The 27,780-nt window shown below is 32.8% G+C and overlaps 1 protein-coding gene across 1 annotated transcript in view; it reads right to left on the bottom strand.

The window, feature by feature from the left end:
* Positions 1-27,780, bottom strand: part of CSMD3 (CUB and Sushi multiple domains 3) — a 1,590,968-nt gene that overhangs the window by 1,008,069 nt on the left and 555,119 nt on the right. The window contains exon 5 of the mRNA XM_044684131.1: positions 12,030-12,142. Within this exon, the coding sequence (XP_044540066.1) occupies positions 12,030-12,142 (113 nt within the window). The remainder of the gene's footprint in view (positions 1-12,029; positions 12,143-27,780) is intronic.

A 27,780-nucleotide genomic window follows, 5' to 3' on the forward strand; every position in this document is an offset into this window, starting at 1 on the left:
ACCGGAGCTCTGTCCTTCAAACTTTCTCTCTGTCTGTCTCTGTCTCTTCCCTCCATACACACTATAACATTACACACACATATATCAAATACTCAAGTGTACATTTTATCATCTATGTAACCAGGTTAAGTAGTATTTATTAACCAAATTTGTCAGTATAATTATTTGGGCTTTATAGTAAATTGGCACCAAAAGCATGTATATCAGTCAAGAGATGAGATTTTCACGTAGTAGAAATGGACAACCGATGGCCGGTCCATCCAAGTGTTGCTTTGGCATCCATGTAGCTTTCAAAAGATGTAGAGGAAAGCTGCTAAGACATTGAACAAGTAGGCTTTTCAGAATTTATGAAAAAAAGGTAACAAGAATCACCTTCCAATAGGAAGGCTTAGATGATTTAAACTTTACCACAGTAGAGGAAGTACTCATGGAAATTAGTTACAGATCCCAAAGGGTACGGATATAAATATATGCACACAATCAATGATCTGAAAAGCAAATCTGCTCAGGTCTAGGTGTTGATAGAAATGCAGAGAATAGATGTAGATAGGTTGATATAATGTGTGTGTCTACATATGTGCCTGTGCACATGGAGCAAAACATACATAGACACACCTGCCTGTGTATTTAGGTAACATGCATACATGCATATGCACATATTATATGTATACTATGAAGAATATTTCAGAAGTCTTAGTTGAAGCTTTAATAAGCATGAATAGTTTTAAAAAGAACAGAGGAATCCCTGGGAATGCATGCATATCTCTCTCTATGCATACATATTAAAATAATGATTTAAATATAAATGATATTAAATTATATCAAATGTAAAGTGATATGAATAGCAGTACATAATACAACCTTCACCATTTTTCCAGTCTTCCTAACCTTTCCTTCCTGCCATATACACTTCACTTTGGTTGCATCAGCTTCCTTCTTGTTACACAAACAAGACATTTCATTTCTCATGTCCAAATATTTTTCTGGCTGCCCCTCATGCCTAGAATCTTTTTCTTCCTTCTATCCAATTCCTGGCTTGCCTGGCTTCCTTCAGTCCCAGCTAAACTTCCATCTTTTACATCAAACCTTTCTAAATCCCTCTTAAATCTAGTGCTTCCTCTCTCAGTTATTTCCTATTTATCCTGCATGTGGTTGGTTTGCACAAATCTGTTTGCTTGTTGTCTCCCCTATTCAATTGCAAGCTCCTTGAGGGAAGGGACTATCTTTCGTCTTTTTTTTATTATTATTCAGCATAGTATCTGACATATAGTAAGTTATTAATAAATGCTTCTTATGTGACCAACAGATAGCATGGTACCCAGGAAGTTCTGAGTTCAAGGCCTACCGCTGACGCACACTGACAGGCGGTCCTGGACAAAACGTCAAACGTGCTCTAAGCACATCTGTGAGAATATGGGTTGCAGAGAAAATGATGTCCTTCCTATTAATACAATCAGGAATCCAGTGATTTCACTCATGTTGGGAAATTTTTGATGAGAAGATACGAATTAAAGTGATGTTTAGCACCTTTGGAAACTTGGACTCTGAGAGAATTATCTAGAATACTGAAAGGTCAAGCAGTTTGTTCAGGGTCCCACAACCCCTCTGTGACAGAGATGAATCTTGAGTGTAGGAGGTCTTGGCTTTGAGCCCAGCTCTGCTTTACTTATGCTATACCACATTTTGTCTTATCATATCATATATACATATATATATATATGTATACATTTATATAGAGTGTTTATGTGTGTTTAGGGAGGATAAAATACCAGGTATCAAGTCAGGAAGACTCATTTTCCTCAGTTCAAATCTGGCCTCAGGCATTTACTAGCTGTATGACCCTGGGTAAGTCCCATATACCTGTTTGCCTCAGTTTCCTCCTCTATAAAATGAGCTGGAGAAAGAAAAGGGAAACCACTCTGGTATCCCTGCCAAGAAAACCCCAAATAGGGTCACAAAACAATGGACACAATTCAAACAACTGAAAAATAACAAATATGTGTACAAGTAACGTATAGCATATATAGATCTGTATACTCACAGAGAAATGTGTGATTGTTTTATATATATATATACACTGAAATATTTCTGTGTGTATGTAACAGAATGCATGTGTTTCTATCTCATGGATCATAGCTGAAAGAAAATCCATTAGCAGTTGGTCATCCTTCTGATGATAAACTCCACAAACTAAGCCTGAGTGCATGAGTGCACTGTGTTCCGATGATTTTCGTGTGTAGAGGAGACTCCTATTGAGGAAATTCCTACTGCAAATCTGTGATTTCAAATGTTATAAATCTCCCTGGCGGCACTGATATGTGAAATATTATGGCCAGAATCACATAGCCAGTCTGGGTACAAACTGTGATGATGAAACCATGTCTTCATTGCTCCTACGCCAGCTTTCTGTGCACTCTGTAACTTATAGTACAACAAGTTCCTATTCATTCTTAGCCATAAAAATGTTTCTTCAATTTTAGTGGCTTAAATTACCTTATTTTTTAATTCATGGTTGCTTTTGGCTCAAAAACTCATTATTATCCTTTTCCAAAGTACTCATTTTAACCAATCTTCTCTAAACTTAGTCTTTCCAAGTTTTCCATTCCTCAGATGTGCTATCTATTAACAATCTCATGGTCTGGGACTGGCAAACACAAAAGAAATAAAGAAGCTCACTTATGAATGTTAAAATTATCAAGCAACATTTAAACTTCTGCTTTGGTCACATAACCTCCTTGCTTTACTAATCATGTTGTACAAATGAGTATGCTGAAAGCCAAAAAGATTATTAAAATTGTACAGGTTTTTTTTAATTTTATAGGCCTGTTAGTGACAAAAGAATGATTGACACTGTGGTCTAATATCTATTCTGTGCCCAGTTAACTAGGATTTAAAGCCTTGGTCATAGAATTCAGATTTTGCAAACACTCCAAGGGAATTGGGAATGGACTGCTAATCAGCTTTCTCTCTACTCTTCTGACCCTTACCTTCTGGAAGCAAATTCTGGGAAAAAAAATAAAAGTGAATCTTGGCAAATAAATCAATAGACTGGGAATTGCACCAAGAACATACTTTACATGTGTATTTATGGTACTTCATGAATTTCATTCTTGATATTATGATAAGTGGAAGATTACTTGTGACTCTTTACAACAATAAAATTTCTACTTTTTTACATATATACTTAGTGTAATAATTGTAAAGATTCCTCTCTTAAAGCAACTCTCAAAGGTCTATACTAAGTCATGGAACACTTGACTCTGCAATGGTGTAGGGAATGGCCAAGTTGAAATTATAAATAATTGATATATCAAAGACAATATCTGGAAGACTACAAAAATAGAAATAGAAAGTTAGATGGTATGGGCAGGAAAGTGATAAATCATGGCTACTTTTGCAAGTTAACAATAAAATTAAATCCGAAAACTGAATTTGTACTTGAAAACTTCTAGTTTTTTATATATAATGTATTCTATGAAGAGGAGTGTGTGTGTGTGTGTTTTATTTATCTTGTGGGTGCTTGTTTGCAGAAAATGCTTGATCAATTGTTCAGCCTTCTGGTGATGAGCTCCATCATAATAAGCCAGGTTAGTATTTGAAAGACAAGTAAAATATGTCACTCTACAAGTACTTGACTCTATCCTGCTTTGATGAGACCCAGCAGAGCTTACACTGTGTATCACCTTGGGTTTTTAATGGACTCCTCATTATGAGAAAACATCCCAATTGTATTTCATGTTTGGAGGTGTGTGTTTATATATTAAAAAGTAATTCATTTTACTGCTTCTGTTATTTGTATTGCTACCATAAAAATGTGGAGGATGAGTTATATTTACCACATAGCTCCATGTCTAAAAGGAGAATATAATTTTCATTATATTCATATACACAAACATACAAGAGAACTGAAGCCTCAGATGAAAAGTCGTTCTAGTTCACTTATAATGACTTGATAGTGTTCAAAAGATAAGGGTGAGGGGGTACCTGGGTAGCTCAGTGTATTGAGAGTCAGGTCTAGAGATGGGAGGTCTTAGGTTCAAATCTGGCCTCAGACACTTCCTTGCTGTGTGACCCTGGGCAAGTCACTTGACCCCCATTGCCCAACCTTACCACTTGTCTGCCTTGGAGCCAATACACAGTATTGACTCCAAGATGGAAGATAAGGGTTGTTTTTTTTAAAGAGATGCAATTATGAAACATTCTTTTCTCTATCTTTATTCTCTACTATTGAATACCTTTGGAACTTGGAATATTTTGTCATCAAAAATAATATGATTAATTCACCTGAATAATTTAAAGATAATAGTGAATGTATTGGATTTATGCATTTAGACAGTAGCCTTACGAAAAAGAATAAAAAGTACAATAAGATATATTCATTGGAAAAGTAAGTAATAAACAAAACTACTCATACCTAGACACAATAAATATTTGTTCTATATGACTGTGTTTGATTGAAGAATAATAACATAGAATTTCTTAACTTTATTGAGTAAAGGAACATTTCCAATCGTTTTCTGATTGTATGTATAAAGTACTTTGGTTTTAACAATCATCTCTAAATTCATAACTGAGATTCTTATTTCCAGACTTCCTCATGAGCTCCAGATTTACATCATCAAGCACTTGTTGGACAATTCAAACTGAATTTCTCAAAAATAGATAAAACTCGGTTATGTCTAAACCTTTAACTTATAATATCCTTAAATTTATTTGTTCTTCTGAACCACTTTATTTTTATTGAGAGAAACAAAGTCCTTCAAGACACCTAGATTTATAATTTTCGTGTCATTTGCAGCTTATTTACAATCATCGAACATATGATTATAATATACAAAATAAGTTGTCAAATTGTTATCCCCTTTTTTCCTTAAACTCTCACATATCTATCTCCTCCTCTCCATTCACAGAGCCACCACACTAGTTTAGGTCTTCATCACCTCCCACATAGATTACTACAATAGCCTCTTAGTTGTTTTCCTTCTTTCAAGTCTCTCCACAATCCACCCCATATTTCATATAGATTTAAAAGTTATTTTTGCTAAAGTGCAGGTCAGCATAACACGTCACTCTTATACTCAAATGCTGTGACTCTTTATTACCTCTGAAATCAAATACAAAACTCTTAATTAGGCATTTAATGCACTTCATAGCATCCCAGCCTACTTTTCCAGTCTTATTCCATACTATTCACCTTTATGTATATTATAGTCTAACCAAATAGGTCTATGTATTGTTTCTAATACCTAAAACAGTATCTTTGACCTGTGTGTCTTTATGATGGTTGTCCCACATAGCTAGAAAGTACTCCTTTGACCTGATCACTTATATTAATCCCCGGTTTCCTTTAAGGCTCAGTTTAAGTTTCCTAGTCAATAAGAGTTCTTTCTCATCTCAGAAACTGTTTCACTTTTTTATTTGTATTTCTAGTTCCTAGTAGAATATTTGAAATGTAGTAAGTATATGGTTAATAAATGTATTTAACTTGATTGGAGGTATAACTATAAGTCTATATATCGATCCACTTGGTATAATAGACATATACTCATAACTCCAATCAATTACACATATGCATATTGATAGATGGCCATATATAGCATATGCACAAATATTTTATCTAAATTGCCAAAGTTAATGAATGATTTAATAGGGAATAATCATTTGTAGAAACACACTGAGATTATACAATTAAGGTTTGCCAGTCATGCTAGTTATGACATTTATTTTTCTCATAAGATGAAACTATAGATTTTTAATGGATAAGATAGTTAAGAATAAACCAATTATTTAGGTACCCCACAATCTCTTTCACTATGGCAAACACAAGACTTATATATACCATATATCAATCGCAGAATTTCAAGAAGTAGTCCATGAATGCTAATCCTTTGCTGAAAAATAAGAAATGACTCATGGAATTTATATTCTAGGTGGGAGATGAGATGTATTCAAAAGGTGAATGTCTAATGATATTATCTCCCTAATTTAAACTTTTCGTTAGTTCTACAATATAGCTCCTACTGATATTTCTTCCATTATTTCACACTAGTCCCCTTAGTGAGTGAGCCAAGATGTACCATTTCCTGTACATGATCTGCCTTAGCAACTTTTACACAAGCTGTTACTAATGCCTGAACTCCTTTCCTCCTCATCTCACCACTTAGAATTCTGGATTTCCTCCAAGGCTTAATTTCTATCTTACCTTCTCCTTCTCACGTATCCCTAGTTGTCAGTAGTTTGTTACACCTCCATTTTCCTTCTACTAGTCACATGCTGCATTTTATTTTCCTTGTAGTAGAATGTAGGCTTCTCAAAAGCAAGGATCATTTTATTTCTCTTTAAATCTCAAGCATCTAGCAGAGCATACCTAATATGTGATTAATATAAATGTTTTTTAACTGAATCAAAATTAAAAATAAAAATGAACATTATAATACTATGGAGGTTAGAAGGATCACTATTGGTTAGAGGGGGAAAAAGAATATTTAAACTGGAATTTGATATATAAGAAATAGGCAAGTAGAACTGGGGAGAGAAGGCTATTCAGGAATAGAAAACAGCATAAACTAAGGCATAGATGGAGAAAGGCATGTAGTCCCCTTAAAGAATAGAAAATATAGTCCTTTTGGACTGAGCTTAAATGAAAGGATATATGAAAATGTTTGGAAGACAAAAATATAATCATTTGGGGGTAAGATTCAAGGAAAACTTTGAATGTAAGGAAAATACAGAACCTAATTAAAGAAATAATAGAAAGTCATTGACAATTTTAGTATTTGCTATGAGACATGATACAAGAAGGAAAATCAGTTTTGCAATAGTGTATAATATGGAATTGGGTGGTAGGTTCAGGGAAACTCAAGACAGAGACCTGTCAGAGAGCTATTAAAATAGCCCAGGCAAGAAATAATATAGGTCTTAAAGAGGGAGATAGCAAGTATTTGTAGACCAATAGTATGGAAGAAATCATGAATTAGCAACTTCTTAGATAAAAGAATATGGTAGAGATGCTTATTAGTTTTTAAATAACTGTTATTATCACTGCAGTGCCTGTTAATTGATAAGATGATAAAGAATCTGAGAAGGTGATTTTTGTATTGGTTGAGGTTGCAAGGCTAGAGCCAAGAAATGTCTGTAGACTGGGAAAGAGGTTGACTTTAGGTGTCCTCTCAAGAAAGGTGATTACTGATGCATAGTGTTTAAAGATGGAGAGAATTTGGAAGGTTATTCAGCCCATTCATTTTATAGAAAATAAAACTGAGGTCCACAGAGGTAAAGTGGGTCTAAATTTGACTGAAATTAAATTATTTCATATCTATCTATCTATCTAATATCTATCATCGCTGGAAGTGGAATCCAGGATTTTTGAAGCTAAGACATTTTTCCCCTTCATAAACCATGCTGTGTTCTTTCCACTCTGCAGGAAGTGCCTTCTTTTAGCTGAACTCACCATAATGAATTAGATCTACAAGAGAGAATGAAGAAAACATTAGAGATCCAAGATAAAAATTCTTGGAAAGTCTAACATTTAAGGGAGCAGGAGGAGTAGAATGTTGTCAATAGGTGAAATATGTTTCAATGTGATTTGTTTCATACCTTAAATTAATGAAACAGGAGTTGTGGTGTGACTTTGTGACTTTTTGTATGTTTATATATTTTTCCACTTTGGATGTAGCTTGATATTTCCATGGAATTTTCTTTCCTCCTAAAGATATTTATTTGCTTAGTGGTGAAGATCACTTTAGAAATCTTTCTCTGAGATATAGGAGGTTAATATTTTTCATATATATATTTTAAAAGCTTTATCATAATAAAGAACTGATAGGCTACATTACAATTGAAAATCATAAAATATGTATGATGTATATGTACATAGATGAAACAAAAATAAAGATGCATAAAATATGGACAAAAATTAGAGACATCTGAATGTAATAAATGAAGTATAAAATTCTAGTGTTTTTTAAAGTGTCTATAGGTATATAAATATTTGGTACTGATTTTGATGATCTATTTTCTGAATATACACACCAAAGGTAAATAGATGTGTAACTGCATTATTGATTCAGACATTAACAAATTACTCTGAAATGCTGAGTTACTTCTCCTGAAAATTTTTGGCATATTCCTTCAGAGTTGAATGATTGGAACTTATGATTCAACAGAAGGAAATTGTTTAACATATTTTATGTATAAATACAGTTTTGGATTACTGAATTATATGTGAAATATCCTGTGCTTGCTTCAAAATGGAGAAAATATGATCAAATAATAATAAAAAATGGAGGAATGTTTTAATAATGCAAATAAGAGTATGAGAAATAGCCTGATTGGCCTGTTCAACAAAGGTGAATAAGAGTAACAAGATGTCATTATATGTTGATTGATAACAGAAGTTTTATGCTATGTGAGAAGTGGTTCATGGAAATGATGTATGATTAAAAGAATTAGAACAAAACAAGGGCTAACAAAATGACATTGAAGTAGGAGGTAAGGAAAAGATTAAAATATAATACAATAAGGAAAATAAAAAATGTGGAACTTGTGGAATATCGACTATCAGAATCAGAATATCATATCAAAATAAAAATTATACTATTTGCCTTTAGCAACAGAAAATATCATTTGTGTGTGTAATGGATGTGGAGTACCAATAGACTTTGTCTCTCTCTCTCTCATATATATATGAAATATGCATGATTGTGCACTGGAAGGTGACTTGTAGAAGCAAGGCCAAGTCTGTGATAAGTATTCTTGATCATGAGGCTGGACATTATTCTGCTATCCTGAGGCACCATTTAATGCAAATTAAAATGAACATACCTGCACATTAAGTATAAGGCAGTTGGCCTATGACATCTGCTAAATTTACCCCATAGTCTTATTTGGAACTATTTTCCACTGGGTAACCCATATATCTGCTGTCTCTGACCAAACTATAACTGATAGCTTATTTTCAGTCATCTTTTGCATAAATGTCATTTTAGTATATTTTATATTGGGGGGAAAAGAAGGAATAGAAGACATAATGAAGAATATAACATAGCTAGATTTTTCTACTATTAATACTTGCTGGACAAAATGATGACCAACCCCTAATTTAATGGCATATATTTATTATATTAGGAAACTCACATACATTCTGCCTGCACTTTCAATTGTTACAAAATTGGCTTGTGTTACTATATATGTCAATTATACTGACATTTCCTAATATTTCCTACCTTTCACTATTTTTAGGTTCTGCCTTTCTTAAAATTAAGAAGAGCCATTTCAGGAGGCAGAGAGTATTTATCTGATATGCCCCCTTTAAAGTATCAGCCTATTTGAATATAGACATATTCAATAGATTTCCTTCTTGTTACTCAAATTGACTTCTTAGAAATTTGATACAAATGATGGATTGCTTATATTTTCAAGAATTATTGTCAAATGGGATGCCATTGTCTAAGCACAGTCTTGTCTAAAGTGAAAAAAATCAGGAAATCAGATTTCAAAGGACTTTTCTAGAACTTTTCTAGAAAATCAAACTGAATAGCAACTGGCTCATGAGAAGGTTTAGAAAACATCCATAAATATGACTTTTTAAAAAAAAGTATGACTAAAAGGCATTGTTTTAGACTAAGTTTTTTTTCTTCCTTGTATCATTTGCTACAACAACAACAAAAAACAACCCTTTCCTTCTGTCTTAGAATCTATAGTAAGTATAGGTTCCAAGGCAGAAGAACAGTAAGAGCTAAGCTTGAGATTAAGTGACTTGCCCAGTGTCACACAGCTAGGAAGTGTCTGAGGCTTGATTAAACAAGGCTTCTTGACTACAGGCCTAGCTCTTCATCCACTGAAAACCCCACACGCCTTGTTTCTTTTTTTTTTTAAAGAGCTTTTATACATCTTCTATGTCAATAATAATTTTATAGGGTAGAAATAATTCTGCATTGGTGATGGGGTTGTTCAATTTCATGAGCTACTTTTTATAACTCTGAATTTCCCAGGAAAATACTTCCTCTTTATTGTTCTATAAATTAATTGATATTCTGACTAATAGATTTAAATAAGTATTAAAATATGATGAAAACCAGAAAATTAACTTGTATGTTAAGGAGAGAAACTTGAGATCATTTAAAAATTCAAGTAAAACATACATATGCATATATATACTATTACAATTGTACTATATGTCCCTGAAATAAGTCTAATGTATGATCTAATCTTCCTTTTCAATAATGTTGCCTTTAGACCACAGCTACATAAAACAAATATTTGTGTGCTTTATTTGTTGAGCTAAGTGCATGTATGATATTTCCCCTTTTTATTAATATTCATTTTTATTATGATTTTTGGGATAGAAAATAGATCCATTTTCAGAAGCAGAATAGAATGACTCCAAAATGAAAAGGAATTAAGGAATCAATTCTCATGGTAAAGAAAGACTTCTGAAAAACACAGGGCCAGACACTTGTGGACTTTTTCTCTACCCATTCTTTACTTAGGGAGTGCTGGGAACTTCTGGAACCATGCCAATTTTCAATCAGAAAAAATAAATCCCACTTCTCTCAGTGTCTGACCCACCTCAATTGGAACATTTGACATGCTATTTAGTCCCATTCCCTACCCCCAGGGTAGCTGATTGCTAATTTCTGCAGTGCCCAAAAGTGATGAAAGTATCATTGGAAACTGAGCAGAGACAAAGTTTAATGCAACTTAGGTGTGTTATGAATTTAGATTACCAGATTCAAATTAGCAAGTCTATGCCAATGGCCTTTAATGTGGCAATCTAGGATTATAAAACTGGACTATTTAAATTGCTCTATGGAAATTTAATTTAAAATAAATGTCACCTAGTATTTTGAAATGTCTTTTTGAAGGAAATTTAAATGTACTGCCCAGATAATCTCTTCAAAGCATTTTCTTACTCCCATATTTTATTTTCTTCAAAAATATATTCGAAAAAAATAACCTTGAATACTTGCCAGCTTTTTGTTTAGTTTAGCTTTCTGCCTGGAGTTACCCTCTATTTTCTACATAAATTTTTCTCCTAAAGGTTTATGCTGTGAATTGTGTTTCATACAGGGAATTGCTGACCTATAAATTACATTTAATAATTTCTGTTTTTAAGTAAGGGAACAATAAGCAAAAGGATATTGCTGAGAATGCTGAAGGGGTGGTAGTGAAATTTCCAGTCATAAATTCATTTTATATAACCTAAATTCCAGCAAAAAACATTTGATCTTTTCTCATTTTATTGTCTAAAAAATGAGCTATCTAAATCCACTATATTAAAATTTCAAAGGCATTGCAACAAAAAAGTTACTAGACACTCATAAGTTGCTTTTTTTAATCAGATAAATGGAAAAATGTAACTGACAAACTTATAGTTCCCTGAAGAAGAGTTGGTGAACTATTGAGAATGAAACGCATTATTTACATTAATAATTGGTAAATAAAATAGACTAAGCAAACATAGTAATACTGAATACTATAGAAGCTATTTTCCTTAGTACTTTATCTTCATAATGATCTTGTTCCAAACAATGAGATTCCCAAGCTAGTGTCTTGGATATTTTTATTCTACTTAGTCAAAATTATGCCTGTTAATAAAATGGTAGATAAGAATTCTAACGAGGTTAATTAAACTAACAATAATAAAGCTCACATATGAAAATCCATTGCAATTGATTAAAAAGAAATCAATTTTGTAATGTGGGTATTCTGCATTACTTTATAAAATAGCTTTCTTGTCTTCTCTGAAACACTCTAAAGAAGTATAGGTATTCTAACCGGAAACACAGAACCTTTTAGAATTCAAAAGGTTTTTCTGTCTTTCATATTGTGCTGCAAAAATCTGCTAGAATATATTCTGATATTTGGTAATTATCATGTGGTTTCCTCAGCAGGAAAATGATCATTTCAGCATGTTCAAATTACCCCTCTCTAAAAGATAACATTTTTCCTCTATGAGGACAAGCACTTGTGTTTACCAAAAATCATTTTTACACAATAGAGGAAAGAAGGCCTTTCATTAAGTATACCTTGATATGGGGCGCTAAATCCACGGTAGCGGTGGTTGCTGTCTGTGACAAAGTGCAGCCTCAGCCAGTTTTTGTTGCTGATAATCGGTGGTGGTATATTCATTCCAGATAACCTAAATTATAAAATATGACAAAAGCATAAATAAAGTCATTCAGTAGCACTATTTACTTTGCATTATCACTGACTCAAATCTCCTATGCTGATATAATATATAAGCCCTATGATATTTCCTCCAGTTCAAACACACAAAAATAATGCTTTACAACATGCAGAGACTACTGCTTCTAATGAAAAGTAATAATAAATTATGTACACAGGATTACTGTAAAAGTCAGAAAACAGAAACTCATGCTGATGGGAAAATTATGTTTCCAGTCAATGTGTACTCTACTTTTATTAATGATGAGTAGGCACAAGTAAGGACATTTGTATTTTTTTAAGTAAATGAAAAAAGTCAACCCAAAAGTATCTCTCTAGAGTTGGGTATTTTGTTTGTTTTTACCAGGCTTATTGTTTCATTTGTATAGGAAAATCCTATTCTGATTTGTTTTTGTACCAGTTCAGAATGACCACTGCTCTGCAACTTAATAATTGAAGAGTTGCCTGGGGGCACAGAAAAGTTAATGAATTTCTCCAAGGTCTTACAGCTAATTATTATTACTTACTAATTTTAGATTATTGCTTTAGCAATAAGAGAAGAAAAGGAAATTGAAAGAATTAAAGTAGACAATGAGGAAACTAAACTATTGCTCTTTGCAGATGATATGATGCCATAGTTAGCTAATCATAGAGAATCAACAAAAAACTAGTTCACATAATTAATAACTTTAGCAAAGTTGCAGGATACAAAATAAACCCACATAAATTATCAGCATTTCTATATATAAGCAAATTAAATCAAGCAGCAAGATAGAGACATTCCATTTAAAATAACTCTAGTCAGTATAAAATACTTGGGAATCTATTTTCCAAGACAAACACAGGAATTATATGCATACAATCACAGAATACTTTTCACACAAATAAAGGCAAATCTAAATAACTAGAAAAATGTTAATTGCTCATGGGTAGACCAAGCAAATATGATAAAAATGATGATTCTGGCTAAATTATTTTACTTATTTAGTGCTATATCAAACAAATTACCCCCAAAAAATTATAGAGCTATAAAAAATAATGCAATCCATCTGGAAGAACAAAAGGTCAAGAATATCAAGGGAATTAGTGAAAAAAATATTTAAAGGAAGGTGGCCTAGCAGTACCAGATTTTAAACTATACTAGAATACATAAGTGAACATATAATCATCAAAATAATCACTAGGAAATAGAATGGTGGATCAATTAAACAGATTAGATACATAATATACATTAGCAAATGACCCTAGAAATCTAGTGCTCGATAAACTCAAAGATCCCAGCTTTGGCAGGTGGTGGAGGTGGGAAGGGGGAAAGAACTCACTATTTGACAAAAACTGCTTGAAAAATTATTAAACAGTATGTGAGAAACTAGGTATAAACCAATTTAACACTTTATACTAATATATGGTCAAAATAGGTATAGGATTTAGATGTAAAGGATGGAATAATAAGCAAATTATGGGAGTATGCAGTAGTTTACCAGTGAAATCTATCGGAATTATGACCAAACAAGAGATAGAGAACATTAAGAGATGTAAAATGAATGATTTAAATTACATTAAATTAAAAAGAATTTGTACAAACAAAGCTAATGTAACCAGGATTAGAAAGGAAACAACAAACTAGGAAAAAATTATAGCAAACTTCTCTGAATAATAGCCTCATTTCTCAAAAATATAGAGATCCGAATTATAAGAATACAAGTCATTCCACAATTGACAATTGGCAAAAAGAAATGAACACTTTTCAATTGAAGAAATCAAAGATATCAAAAAACATATGAAAAACTGTTCTAAATCACTACTTATTAAGGAAATGCAAATTTTAAAAAAACTCTAAGCTATTACCTCCTTATCAAATTGTGGCAGTAAAGGAAAGTGATAAATGTTGGAAGAGATTTGGCAAAATTGGGACAATGGAATTGTGAGCTGATATAACCATTTTGGAAGCCAATTTGGAACTGTGTGGCAAGGGTGATAAGGATGTGCATATACCCTTTGATCCAATAATACAAGGCCTGTATTCCAAGGAGATTGTTCAAAATGGAAAAATACCTATTTGTACAAAAATATTTATAGCAGCTTTGTGGTGGTAATGAATTGGAAATAGAGGGGAAGTACATCAGTTGGGAGAATGGCTGAAGAAATTGTCATATATGATGGTGATGGAGTATTCTTGTGCTATAAGAAATGATGAGCAGGATGGTTTCATATAGGTCTTCATATACATGCAGCAGAACCAGAAGAATACTATACACAGTAAGAAAAATATGTTATGTGATCAATGGTGAAAGACCTAGCTATTTTCTTTCTTTCTTTTTTTTTTTTTTGACCTAGCTATTTTCAACATTGAAATGATCAAGGACAGTAATGAAATACTTATGCAAAGAATACTATCCATCTCCAGAAAAAGAACTGTTGGAGTCAGAATGCAGATCAAAGCATACAATTTTTCACTTTATTTTATTTTGGGGTTTGAGTTTTATATGAGTATTTTCTCACAACAATGACCAATATGGAAATATCTTTTGCATGATCATATATGTACAACTCAGATCAAATTGCTTACCATCTGGAGAAGGGAATTTTTATTACATGTAATTAGGAAAATAAAGTGTTAAAAATAAAAAAAAAGGATTGAAGGATCAGTAGAAAAGCATAGGATATTGGGAAATACAGTTAGCAGTCAAACTATGCATGTAAAGAATGTATATTTATGCATGAAACAAACAGGTTATAAAACAGAATCCAACCATATATTGTCATACCACGAATTTTTTTTCCTGTATAAGTAGGTCATTTTCACATATCTTTGATCTCTTCAGAATACAGACTTATTAGTGGAATTGTTGACTCAAAGGATAGGCAAAGTTTGGTCATGGTTCCAAATTGCTCTCCAGAATGGTAGTATCAATTTCAGAGCTCCACTAACAGTAAATAATGTCCTTTTTTTGTCATATTTACCAATCTGATCAGTGTGAGGTAGTACCTTGGAGTTTTTTTCATTTTTATTTTTAAATCAACAATGATGTAGAATATTTTTTCTTATGACTAAACATAATATTAAATTTTTCATCTGAGAATTGCCTATTCATATTCTGTAGGCATTAGTCATAATTAAAGAATGCTTTTTATTCTTATGAATTTGACTCAGTTCTGTAATGTATTTGACATATGAAGCCTTTGTCAGAAATACTTGCTATAATTTTTTTCCCAGTTTATTATTCCCCTTCTAATTTTGGTTGAATTTGTTTTGTTTGTGGGAAAAAAATTTAATTTAATATAGTCACATTTATCTATTTTACATTTCACAATGTTTTCTATGTTAGATTTAGATTAAAAAATTTCCCTTATCCATATAAGTAAATTAAGTAACTAACCAAATAAATTAACTAAATTATTCCATGCTTTTCTATTTTGTTTAATTTTTTTAAGACACAAATATACTTTGAAGATATTGTGGATTTGGTTCATGCCACCGAAAGAAGGAGAATATAAGTAAATAATATGATATGTATAATATAAATAAAGCAAGTCACCCTTGTTTTAGTTTCCCAATGTATAGGAAAGCTATGTTCACATTGTATTGTAGCCTATTAATATACTTCAATTACAATAAATGTTTTATCACTAAAAATGGCAACCATTCTCTGAGCCTTCAGCAAGTTCTAATCTTTTTGCTTGTGCAGGGTTTTGCCTCAATATCATTGACTTCTGACTGATTGGGGCAGTGTTTGCTGAGAGTTGGAATGGCTACATTTTCTTAAAATATGACAACAATGATCTGTTTACTACTTCAATTCACTCTTCCTTTCATTTGAGTACTGAAAGGTCATTATAGGGTTATTAGCTCCTTTAATTTCAATGCTATTGTGTGTCAGATTATAGGGAGGCCTGAGAAAGCTGGTGGGTGGAGCAGTCAGAATGCACAACATTAATTAATTGATGCTACAATAACCAATATTTGACAAAGTCAAAGGTCCAAGCTATTTGGGCAAGAACTAAGTAGTCAATAAAAACTGGTGAGAAAACTATAAATCAATCTGTTCTTCCACAAGCTTTGAGTTTGTCAGAAGCTAGGTTTTTACTATGTACTGTGTGCTAAGTCCCTAATCTATTCTTTGGTTTATCAATTCTGTTTCTTACCTAGTACTACTTGTTCTGATGATATGAGATCTGGTATACCACCTTCTCACTAATTTTTCTCATTAATTGGACAAGATAACTCCTAAAAATAGTCTTACTTTCTTTTTTATTAGTTGTAAATTTGCCCTTTTAATTTTTAATAGTGGTAATTTAGTTTTTTTTCTTTTTAAAATTAAATTAATTGATGATTTATATTTTGGTTGTGTTTTTCATAAAACCAATTCCTTGTTTTACTTATTAGTTCAATTGTTTTCTTTCACTTTTTAATTTCTTCTTTTGTTTTCAGGATTTCTAATTTGATTGTTAATTGGGGATTTTAAATTTATTGTTTCTCAAGGTTTCTTTTTTCTTTTTTGCATATCTAATTTATTGACCTGCTCTTTTTCTATTTTATTGATGTACGTATTTAGAGATAAAAATTTTCTCCTAAGTACTTCTTTGGTTACATCCCCAAAATTCTAGTATGTTATCTCCTCATTTTCCTTTTCTACAATGAAATGATTGATTGTTTCTATTATTTGTTCTTTGTCTCACTCTTCTTTTTTTTCTTTTCTTTTTTTTTTTAAACCCTTGTACTTCAGTGTATTGTCTCATAGGTGGAAGATTGGTAAGGGTGGGCAATAGGGGTCAAGTGACTTGCCCAGGGTCACACAGCTGGGAAGTGGCTGAGGCCGGGTTTGAACCTAGGACCTCCTGTCTCTAGGCCTGACTCTCACTCCACTGAGCTACCCAGCTGCCCCTTGTCTCACTCTTTTTTTAAGGCAAGGTTGTTTACTTTCTAATTAATTTTTAGCCCTTTTTTCTCTACCCCTTTGGTGAGTGTAATTTTTATAGCATTCTGATCTGAAGAGGTTATATTTAATATTTTCAATTTTCTATAGCTGGTTATAAGGCTTATATGTCCTATTAGATAATTTTAATTATTAATGATCATTTTTGTATTATTTTTGATATAAAGACTAATTTTCTGTTACATAACGTTAGGAAGAAGACTGTATTACACTGTAAGTTTCAAAATTGTACAAGTAATTGATACAAACTAAATACAGACTAATAAATAATAAGTAACTTCCAAAGCTTTATAAAGAGATATTACAGAATTTCCTATTTTGCCAGGCAAGAGGACACCACAATGTCACTCAAGAGTAAGGAAGGAAGGAGATTTATTAAACATGGTACCAGACAGAATCCCCAGGTCTGGGCCCCAAGAAAAGGGGGTCCTTGTGGTTTTAAACACTTTGAGGGGGGGACATATACAGATATGGAGATATGAGAAGCTCTGTAATTAAATGAAAAAGGCAAGCGGTCCTGTATACTGTTGCAGCATTGTTCAAGGTGGGGCCCAGACTTGTATAGTCCTTACTATGGTAGAGACAATATAAGTCCAAAACATAAATCCATCATGGATTGGTCAGGTTACAGCATGGGAAGTAACAGTGCCCTAGGAAATGGAACAACTTCCTTTGTTCTGGAGCTCCAGCAGGTCATCCTGTTTTTAGCAAGCTTCTGCGTGTACCAGCCTTGCAAAGCCAGACCTTAGAATATAAGGGTATTCCTAAAGGGTGAAATCTCAGGATTTTCCACTACACAGGGAGCTAAAGGAGTAGGGGCTGGGTGAGGCACACAGGTATTAGGAATTGTAGATCATATCAACAATGCACTTCAGATTTCCAAGGGGATGAATTTGAGTTTTCTTCTAGAAACCTACTTTAATAGAACTACATTCTATTAAAGACCCCCACTTTGGGAGTAATTTAAAGCTGCAGCTTATTTTATTTAATTATTTGTGCTGGGGGGGAAGGGGGGAGGGGAGAGTTTTCTCTTGATTGCTCTTCAGTAAACCCTTAGACCAGAAAATATAATCGAATCAGCTCAGACCAGCCAAAACTAGTTCTAGTCAAACTGGTCTGGACCATCTCAAACCAGAAGGAACTGGTTCAGACTAAATCCATTTAATTTGGTTTTAACCAATTCAGACTGATTAGAGCTGCCTTACATGGGCTTGAACTGGTTTGAACTGGTATGAATCTTCTCTGCCTGATCTAAACTGGTCTGAGCTGGCTTTAACTGGTTTGAATCAGTTCCAGTTGTACTAAACAGTTTCTAACTGGTTTAGATTGGTCAGATTGAGTTTTAACCAGTTAAAACCTGTTTTGACTGGTTTGAAATAGTTTAGAGCTCATAGACCTTTCTTAGACCTTTTGAACTGGTCTAAACAGAGTCAAAACAAGTATAAACAGTATCTAAAGTGGGATTTGAAAACAGGTTTTCTGGCTCTAAATCCAATTCTTTCCCATTATATCACCTTGACTCTAAACTTCTTTTACCCAGTCTCTAATTTAATTGGCAAGACTTAGCCTAAAAAACACCTCTGTCTTATTTCATCTTCTTTTACTGACCTTTTTCTTGAATTTTTTTCTTGGTTCAGAAACAAGATCATAAGGGGTTAAGAAGTGAAAGGAAAGAGGAGGTCCCTATTTCAGATAGCCTTTTCAAGGTGTTTAGCTACAAAGGGAACAGAAATTGGAAAACTGATAGAGATGGTAATTTATTGGAAGAGATGAGATGAAATGAGATTGTTTGAACAAGTAAAGTGAGGAAAGTAAATGTAAAATAAAATAAAGTCATACAAAACAGGAAGAAAAGACAGTCATAGAAGTCACCTGAGGGAAAAGACTGAAGAGGACTCAATTTTTTCTATAACATTCTCAGATTCTCAGCTGAGGTTTAGAAGAGCCTCTGTGGAGAGTGATTTGGAGAGTCCTTTCAATTTCATCTTCACAACATATCTCCATTCTCTCTTCATGCCCTAATTACTACAAGCAGGTTTTCCTGGGATTACTCCCTCTTTCAATTCCATTTTTATTTTAATATCTTTTTCTCTACTTACCTTTCCTCTTCTCTACAAGCCCATGTCTCCAGGCAGAAAAAAAAAAAAAAAAAAAAAAAACCTCATTTGATACTACTTTTTCTGCTCCCTTGGTAACCAAATACCTTGAAAAGGCCTTCTCCAATAGAGGCCACCACTTTCTCTTCAATATTAGGGCAAGAAATAGGAGCATATGTAGACAGAGAGAAGGGAGTAAGTTGAATGTAATGGAATACTATTTTTTAAAAACCAAGGAATATAAAAGTAATACATCGCAAAAATGAAAAAGAGATATAGATACAAAGGTTCATAAATGAAATGACAAAAAAAAAAAAACAATGCTTGCTCTCAAGGGGTTCACAATTGCAAACATATAAACTACATACAAATGATATATAAAGGATAAATTCAGAGGGAAAGGCACTAAGATTAAGAAGGATTCATAAATATTACAATTCTGGAGAACAATCTGCAACCATACCCAAAAGGCTTGTACACAAATCCCAAAGAGATCAAAAATAGGCGAAAGGAAACTACCTGTACAAAAATATTTATATCAGCTCTTTTTGGGGTGGCCAACAACTGGAAACTGAAAGGATGTCCATAAATTAAGGAATGGCTGAATAAGTTGTGGTACATGTTTGTAATGGAATACTATTATTCCATAAGATATAACAAACAAGATGATCACAAAAATGCCTGGAATGACTTATGTGAAGTGAGAAGAACCAGAACATTGTACATAGTAAAAACAGTAAAGTAGTACAATCAACCGTGAATGACAAAAATTAGCAAAAGGGCAAGGATCTAGGATAATTCCAAGGCACTCATGACTAAAAAGGATATATACTGCCATAGAAGGAACTGACAGAGTCTGAATGCAGATTGAAACATACCATTATTCATTTTATTTCCTCCATGAATTTTTCTCTAGTGTAAGGAATATGTGCTTTGTTTCACATGATCAACACTGAAATATGTATTATATGTAATATATATATACAATCTATATAATATTTTCTACAATCTTTGGGAGAGGCAGAGAGGAGCATAGATTACAAAATGTCAAAATTACAAAGAGGAGAGAGAGAGCATAGATTACAAAATGTCAAAAAATCAGTATTAAAAATTGTATTGACATATAATCTAGAGAAATAAAAAGTTAATTTAAAATTTCAATTATAATTATACTTTCTAGGACTTCAAATTCCAAGTTGAAGATTTTAGATTTCATGATAGGGGCTAGAGAGTCCTACTTTTCCTTTGACCTTCAGATAAATTGAAAAATTATTACCCTAACATATAAGACCACCCATAATCTGATCATCCTAAATAATTCTTGAATCCCACCTCTCACTTTCTTACATCCTATACTCTAGCCCAGGGGTTGGCAACCTTTTTGGTCATGAGAGCCATAAATGCCACATTTTTTAAAATGTAATTTTGTGAGAGCCTTACAGTACTCACAGTGTGTGCTCCTGTAACAGTGCCTGAAAAAAAAAATTGACTTTATGGCTCCTGTAGAAAGAGCCATATCTGGCCCTCAAAAGAGCCAGATATGGCTCGAGAGCCATAAGTTGCAGACACCTACTCTAGCCAAATAGAAATCTTAGCTGTTATCCAATTATATCTTGCCATTTCTTGCTTTCTTTAATTTTTTTTAGTTTAATAGAATAAAATAAACACTCTATAGGATGTCATTTGAGCTCTTTCTTCATATCACTATATAACTACAACCCATCTTTTCAACTTTATTTAATTCATTTTAGTACTGTACATTCTCTAGGCTCTAGCTGGAACTTGGCTATTGACTGTTGCTTGACTTTGAACTAGATATGATGACTTCTTCCTTTGCACATTTTTGGGTTAGGTCCTCTAAGTTTAGGTGTTACATTTTTAGTGTAGCCACCTTGCTAGATATTTTTCCTGAAAGTTCAATTGAGACTGGTTCTTCCTGACACCATTTGGAGTTTTCCTGGCAAAGGTACTGAATTATTTTCTCATTTCATTCTCCACTTTATTTTACAGATAAAAAAATGGAGACAAACAGGTGTAAATGATGTCCAGAGCCACACAGCTAGAAAATGATCTGAAGTCAGAATTGAACTTAAGTACTGACTTTAAGTGAGCACTCTATCCACTGCATCACCTAACTGCCCTCCTCAAGGCCCAACTCAGATTTTTTTCTTTTCCTTCAAATCTTTCCTAATACCCTTCTTCACAGCTCTGCCCTGCCCTGCAATGAGCATTCCACTGTTTGGACAACTCTTTTTTCCCCTCATCATATTTTATTTTGTATCACATATATTAATTTGAAGATTTTCTCTTCTTTAGTACATTATAAGCTACTTATGGTCAGAAACAGCATTGCTCTTCATCTTTGCATCCCCTAAACTCAAAATCATGCCTTCAACAGAATTTGAACTTAATATTTGTTTAAAAAGTCAAATATGTAGCTATATTTATTTACAAATATTTGAATAAGCACAAATACATATATACACATATTCTTTTCTTCTGGATGTTCATACTAGCCTTTCAATTTTGTATTTTCTTGGGAAATAATAGTTCAAATATTTTAAAAATCTTTATATACTTTCCAATGTTTTCTATTTTGTATAACTCAAAATATTCTGCCAAATGCTTTGCTTTTATATGATGTTCAATTCAACTTATAAAACTTATATAAACAAATATTCAATTTTTGCTATTTGTATATATTCATGATTAAATTATTGAACTAACATCTATAATGCATAACTTAGTACATTCAAGTTGGGTAGAGCATAGTACCATATTATTCCAAAAGAAATAAATTAAATCAATGAACTTTATAACTTACTAAAAACAAAAGCTACTCTTAAGAGTAGGATATTCTAGATTTAAAAGTCTTCACAATATAATGCAGTGAAATATTTTGCTCTTTGCATTCTAGTCAATGTGACTGAGAAAGTATAAATACTTCTTTACCAATTTCTAGATTGTTTCTTTTGTAATTTTTAATCAATTGAAGAATCATTCATCCTAAGTTAATGTATTAACAGAAGATGTTGAGATAAGGTTTGTCATTTTTCCGTATAGGAAACACAAAAACAGGACATGGAATCCAAAGATATTTTTAGGTATATAGTGAAGGAATCCCAAGTTTGGCATTCATAATGAGATGTAATTGGCACTGTCAGTTTGGATCAGTCATTAATTAAGAGAATGCAGTGAGGGGACATCTAACAAGAAATCCTTGATCAATGGATCTCCCCTAGCTTTGATTAAATTACATAAGGTAAGGAGATTGGAAACAGAGTACAACAAGGTCTTAAATGAAGTGCAAAGACCTTTCTATAATCCTTTACCCTTTAACAAAGTGTGAAGAAGGAAGGCTTGATGAAATTAGAGGACAGTTAAGCACTATCTTGGCAAAAAACAGCCTTGGGGCTTGTGGCTGTTTATAAGGAAAAATTTAAGAAACAGCTGAAGAGGAGTGTGTGTGTGTGTGTGTGTCTGTGTGTCTTCTGAGTTATAAACAGAAATTTCTATGAATGAACATAAGAAGCTAGGTCTTGAGAGAAAATTGTTCCTTGCCTCTTAAGGGTGAATAAGGATTTCTCTCTTCTTTTGTCCCCTACCTACTCTAATCTTGCATTGGAGATAGTCAGAAGGGCACAGCATACTTAATAGGTGAAAGGTCCCCAAACTCCAAATCCAAGACTATAATTTTCATGAATTGAAAAAATTATAGTCCTGGCTATTAGGAACTGAAAGAGGATAATTTCAAGGAGTCCAGATAAGTGGCCTGACCAGCAGAAATCCTATGTATCATTAGGAACAAGTCCAGTAGAGATACTATACCCAGTTGCTACAGATGGATATCATTAAACAGGAAACGTTCTGGGATATTGGGCAAAGTTAACTCAGATTCTCTATTCTTCAATTCTTTATTTTCTGAAAGCAGGACAACTTAGGTTCACTCCAACCTCTGACACCTATTCGTGGTGTGACTTTGCTAAGCAAGTCCTCTTTTCTCCACTCAATTTCTTCACCCATAAAATAAAGGGGATTGGACTCAATGGCCTATATATTTTCTTCTATTTCTAATCCTATGATCCTCAGATTTTTGATGTATGATCTTATGATAATGTTGCATATTGTGGCGAGAAATTGTGGACCAGTTTATGGAGACATCAAATATCAGTTAGCTTTGCTTTGAGTTAATCATGCCCTCTCTCTAGCATAAAAGTAAACACACTGGAAGAGGAGCTACAGATTTAGGAGTGGGAACACAGGGTACAGACTTCTTTAGCCAACCTGCATGTATAAGTTTTTGAGCAGTTCTATTGAGAAAAGTGGAACAATGAACATTTTTTAAATTCTACTTTATAATTTGAATCAACCAGAGCAATGGTTAATTTCATTTTTTATCAAGTGACAAAGGCAGAGACAGGAGATAAGATTTAGAGTTTTCCAATCTATAAGCCACCTTAGAGTAGAATAGTATTCCACTGACATTCATTTGGTAAATGAAGAAATAGAATCAGTTGGAGAAGTGAGGGTAGAGGCATTAAATGACTTACCCAAAGTCATACAGATAGTGTCTGAAGCAGAATTTGACTCCTTTTCCTCCAATTCCAGAGACGGTGCTCTTCATTTACTTCTAAACTAATTATTGATTATCTTTTATCTAATTACACTATTTTTGACTAATTAAAAGAGTATTTTACTTTTCATTTCTTGAAAAGTTTGCATTTCATATTCCGTTCATCATGGCTCTGGTAAGTGAGCCCCTGATTTTGGTAAACAGATTTGAGCTCTGTGATTATAATGATAGGCATATCAAGTAACAACTGTCCCTGAGCTGTGTTAATTTAGACCTCAACTCAAAGAAGTGAGAAATATAAAATGTAGAGACACTTTGATATAGGTAAAGTGGTTAGATGGGTAGTGGTTAGATATTTCCTAGTCTGACTTTTCTTCTCTACATTTCTTTACAAAAAAATGAAAGAGAACTTGTACAAAAAAGATACTCTAATTATAAATGAGAAGAATTTTGGCATAATAAATGGGCTGGCTTTGTGGCTAAGAAGGCCTGAGTTCAATTCCTATCTCTGACATAAACAGGTTGCTATCCTGGGCAAGTCATTTAAATGCTCTTTGCTTTGAGGAACTTGGTAAAATTACAAACTTCTTCTCATAGTTTGTCCTCCAAGCCTAAGATGAACTCTCTGTTCACTCCTAGTATAATTAAAGTCAGTTCCATCAAGGAACTTATATTCCAAAGGCAGAAGCACTAAAACCAGGAACACTAACAATAGATGAAATGATTGAGAGGAATTTTAGATACTTCCTTAAAATTTACAATTTTCTTTTGGAAAGGGCTACATTGTACCTCTTTAAATTCCTCTTATCATCTTCCTCAGAGAGAAAATGTAAGCCCCAATAAACTGATAAAATCTCTCATTCTTTTGTGTTCTTTTAAAGGGTATTCTCCATTTGAGAAAATTTTGATTGATAGCCTTCCACCATTCCCAACTTTCTTCAAGATATTCCTTTAAAAATATAATAATCAAATGAATTCTTCATACATTTTGAATATCCCACAAAACATTACATGGAAACTATAGCTCAGAATTAAATGTGTCTGTCACCTAAATAACTGTGCTGAAGTTATTTCTTCCCCTTACTTCAATGAAATATACCTTCAAAGAAAGACAAATAATACTTCATAGTTCTTTAGGATTTCAACTCAAGAAATTTCACTTTTTTGTCCTCAGATAAATGTATAAACAGAATGACAGATGAGGACTCGGGAGACTTTGCTGAAAGCGAATGACTCTATTGAATTTTTTTGTAAATTTCCTACTGTTCTTCACTTTCTCTTACTTAAAATGTTTAGGAATGAGGTTTGGCAATTACTCTAATTTATTGCATATGAAAGTGAAACAATTTTCTGTTATGTGCTCCTATTGTGGTTTTATATTACTTTCATCATTCCAAATTCTATATTACATTCTTAATTTTATGTTTTCTGATAATATATTTCTTTGCCCTATTGGAGTATATCATCATTTAAAATGGATAAAATTAAGCTAGTAATATAAATGTGAGAAATATTGAAAATAAGTTAAAGGAATTAAGGGAAGAAAAGTAGGGAAAAGAAATATATCAAAACAATGGATAAAGGGAATGTCTTAACAATGGATAAGAACAGACTACATAGGTGAGTAGAGGTGGGGAATGTTGCAATGCATATGTATGAGGATAATTAACTATGTATTCAATTAGAAAATGAAAGGCAGCGTGTTTTTCCTCAATGTTTTACATTGTACATTTTTAAATTTATTTCCTTCACAAGCTTTTTCTTGTATGTGCAATATATGTCTTTTCTGATAGCATGAGGAATATGGAAATATGTATTGCATGACAGCATATAACCTATATCGGGCTATTTGTTTTTTTTTTTAGGGAAGTAGAAGGAGTGAGAGGGACGGAGAGGGTCAGAATTTTAAAATATCAAAAACAATTATTAAAAATTGTTTTACATATAATTAAAATAAAATTAAAAATATTTAATGATGTAATAAGTCACTAATTTGATTCCTTTTTTGTAGCATGAAAATGATATAAGGTTTTCCAAATCTCAGAGCCTGGGGTAGAAAATCTATTGAGTAATATAAATCTGGGTTTTGAATATTTTTGAATATGACTAAACTTTTAATATGATAAGGAAGCACTTAAGATTTTTGAGCAAAGTGTAACATGGTTAGATTTATGCTACAGTATTTTTTTTTCTGGCAGTGATATTATAGATTAAAGATAGAAACAGAAGAGGGAAGGACTGTTAAGAGACTAATGCAGTAGTCTCTGAAAATGAAAGGAGGTAGAAGTGGGAATAAAGAGACTAGGGAAGAGATATGAGAAATTTAATCAAAGTAAAATCAACAAATCTTGGAAATGGATCACATAAAATAGTGAGGGAGAGCTAAATGAGAAAGACTACATTAAAGTTTGATTAATAAACTACTGAGTAGTGCTACTGAAACAGTGATATTAGGAGGAATAGATTTGGGGGAAATGTTATCAATTTATTTGAGACACATTGAATTAGAGATGATTATGAAACTTTAAGTAGTATAACTATCTTGGTAACTGAATACGTAGTTCTAGACCTTAGACTTCTTTGCTTTAATTAATGGAAATAACACTATAGAAGATGCATTCTTATATAATTTTCTATTGTTACTTAAGAACTATGAGGGATTTTCCATCTGGTTTGCAGGTAAAAGAGCCTCCATGTGTTGTAAGTGCTCCTCCTACCTAGAAGGTGATCTTGTTAAGAATAGGGATTGTTTTGACTTTCTTTTCAAACAACATTCATTCATTCTTTCATTCACTAGATATATAGATTTGGTAGTCACATATGTAATAGTTATAGAGAAAGCTCACTGATGATGCTGTCAGTTAGTGACCAAGACACCACTCACTGAGAACAGTTTAAAAAATGGATTAGGAGCAAAGACAGAGGAATAAATTAATTAGTCAATAAGGATTTGTGAAATGATTATTATGCATAAGGCACTGTGCTAAGCCTTCAAATAAAAGAAAAGGTAAAATAATATCAAATAGGTAAAAGTAATCACTTACAAAAATAATCATATTTTTTATTTTATTATTACTATTATTATTATTATTATTTTAGAATAGTTTACCATGGTTACATGATTCATATTCTTTCCCTCCCCGCCCAAACCTCCCCTCACCCTAACTGTAGCTGACATGCGATTCCACTGGGTTTTACATGTATCATTGATCAAGACCTATTTCCATATTATTGATAGTTGCACTGGAGTGGTAATTTAGAATCTACATCCCAGATCATATCCCCATCAACCAGTTATTTTTCTTTTTTTTTCTTTTCAAGCAGTTATTTTTCTTCTGTTTTTCTACTCCTACAGTTCTTCCTCTGAATGTGGATAGCAAAGAATCATATTTTAAAGGGAATTGTGGCAAGGCAGACACAGCACAAAAAAACTATTTTTATTCATGTTATTCATTATATATACAATGAAACTGAGAGGTAAATTTAGGGAGAAGATATTAGCATTGGGGGATTAAAAGACTTAAAACAAACATGTTTTGGATTTCAATGGGAGATGAAAAGATGAGGTGCCCAGGCATATGGAGAATTAGAAACAATTGAAAATAATGATTGAAAGAAGACATTTTATTTGGTGATTAGGAGAACACTCCTTATCTGCTGACAGACTCAGTAAGTTGTTGGGCTGGGAACTAGACTGAATAATGAGGAAAAAAGAAACAATGGTATGTAAAAATGAGTTTGTATTTTTTTAATGTAACACTAAAATATTAGGGGAGAGAGGGAAGGGTCAAAGGAAAAATTCTTTTAGGAACTGGGAAGACAAAAACTTATCTGTAGGCAGCTAAGGAGGATTCTAAGAAAGGGAGATATTAAAGATAAATGAAAGTATGTGAGGTGGCTAAGGTCCTGAAATGTGAATAAGTAATATAATTAAAAGTTTAATTAAAGGAATTAGCCTTGGTAAGAAACAGAGAAACTCCACAAATGGTAGGAGAAGAGAGTGGTG

The sequence above is a fragment of the Gracilinanus agilis genome, chromosome 1 (genome assembly GCF_016433145.1).
Source record: "Gracilinanus agilis isolate LMUSP501 chromosome 1, AgileGrace, whole genome shotgun sequence".
Classification (NCBI taxonomy): Eukaryota; Metazoa; Chordata; class Mammalia; order Didelphimorphia; family Didelphidae; genus Gracilinanus; species Gracilinanus agilis.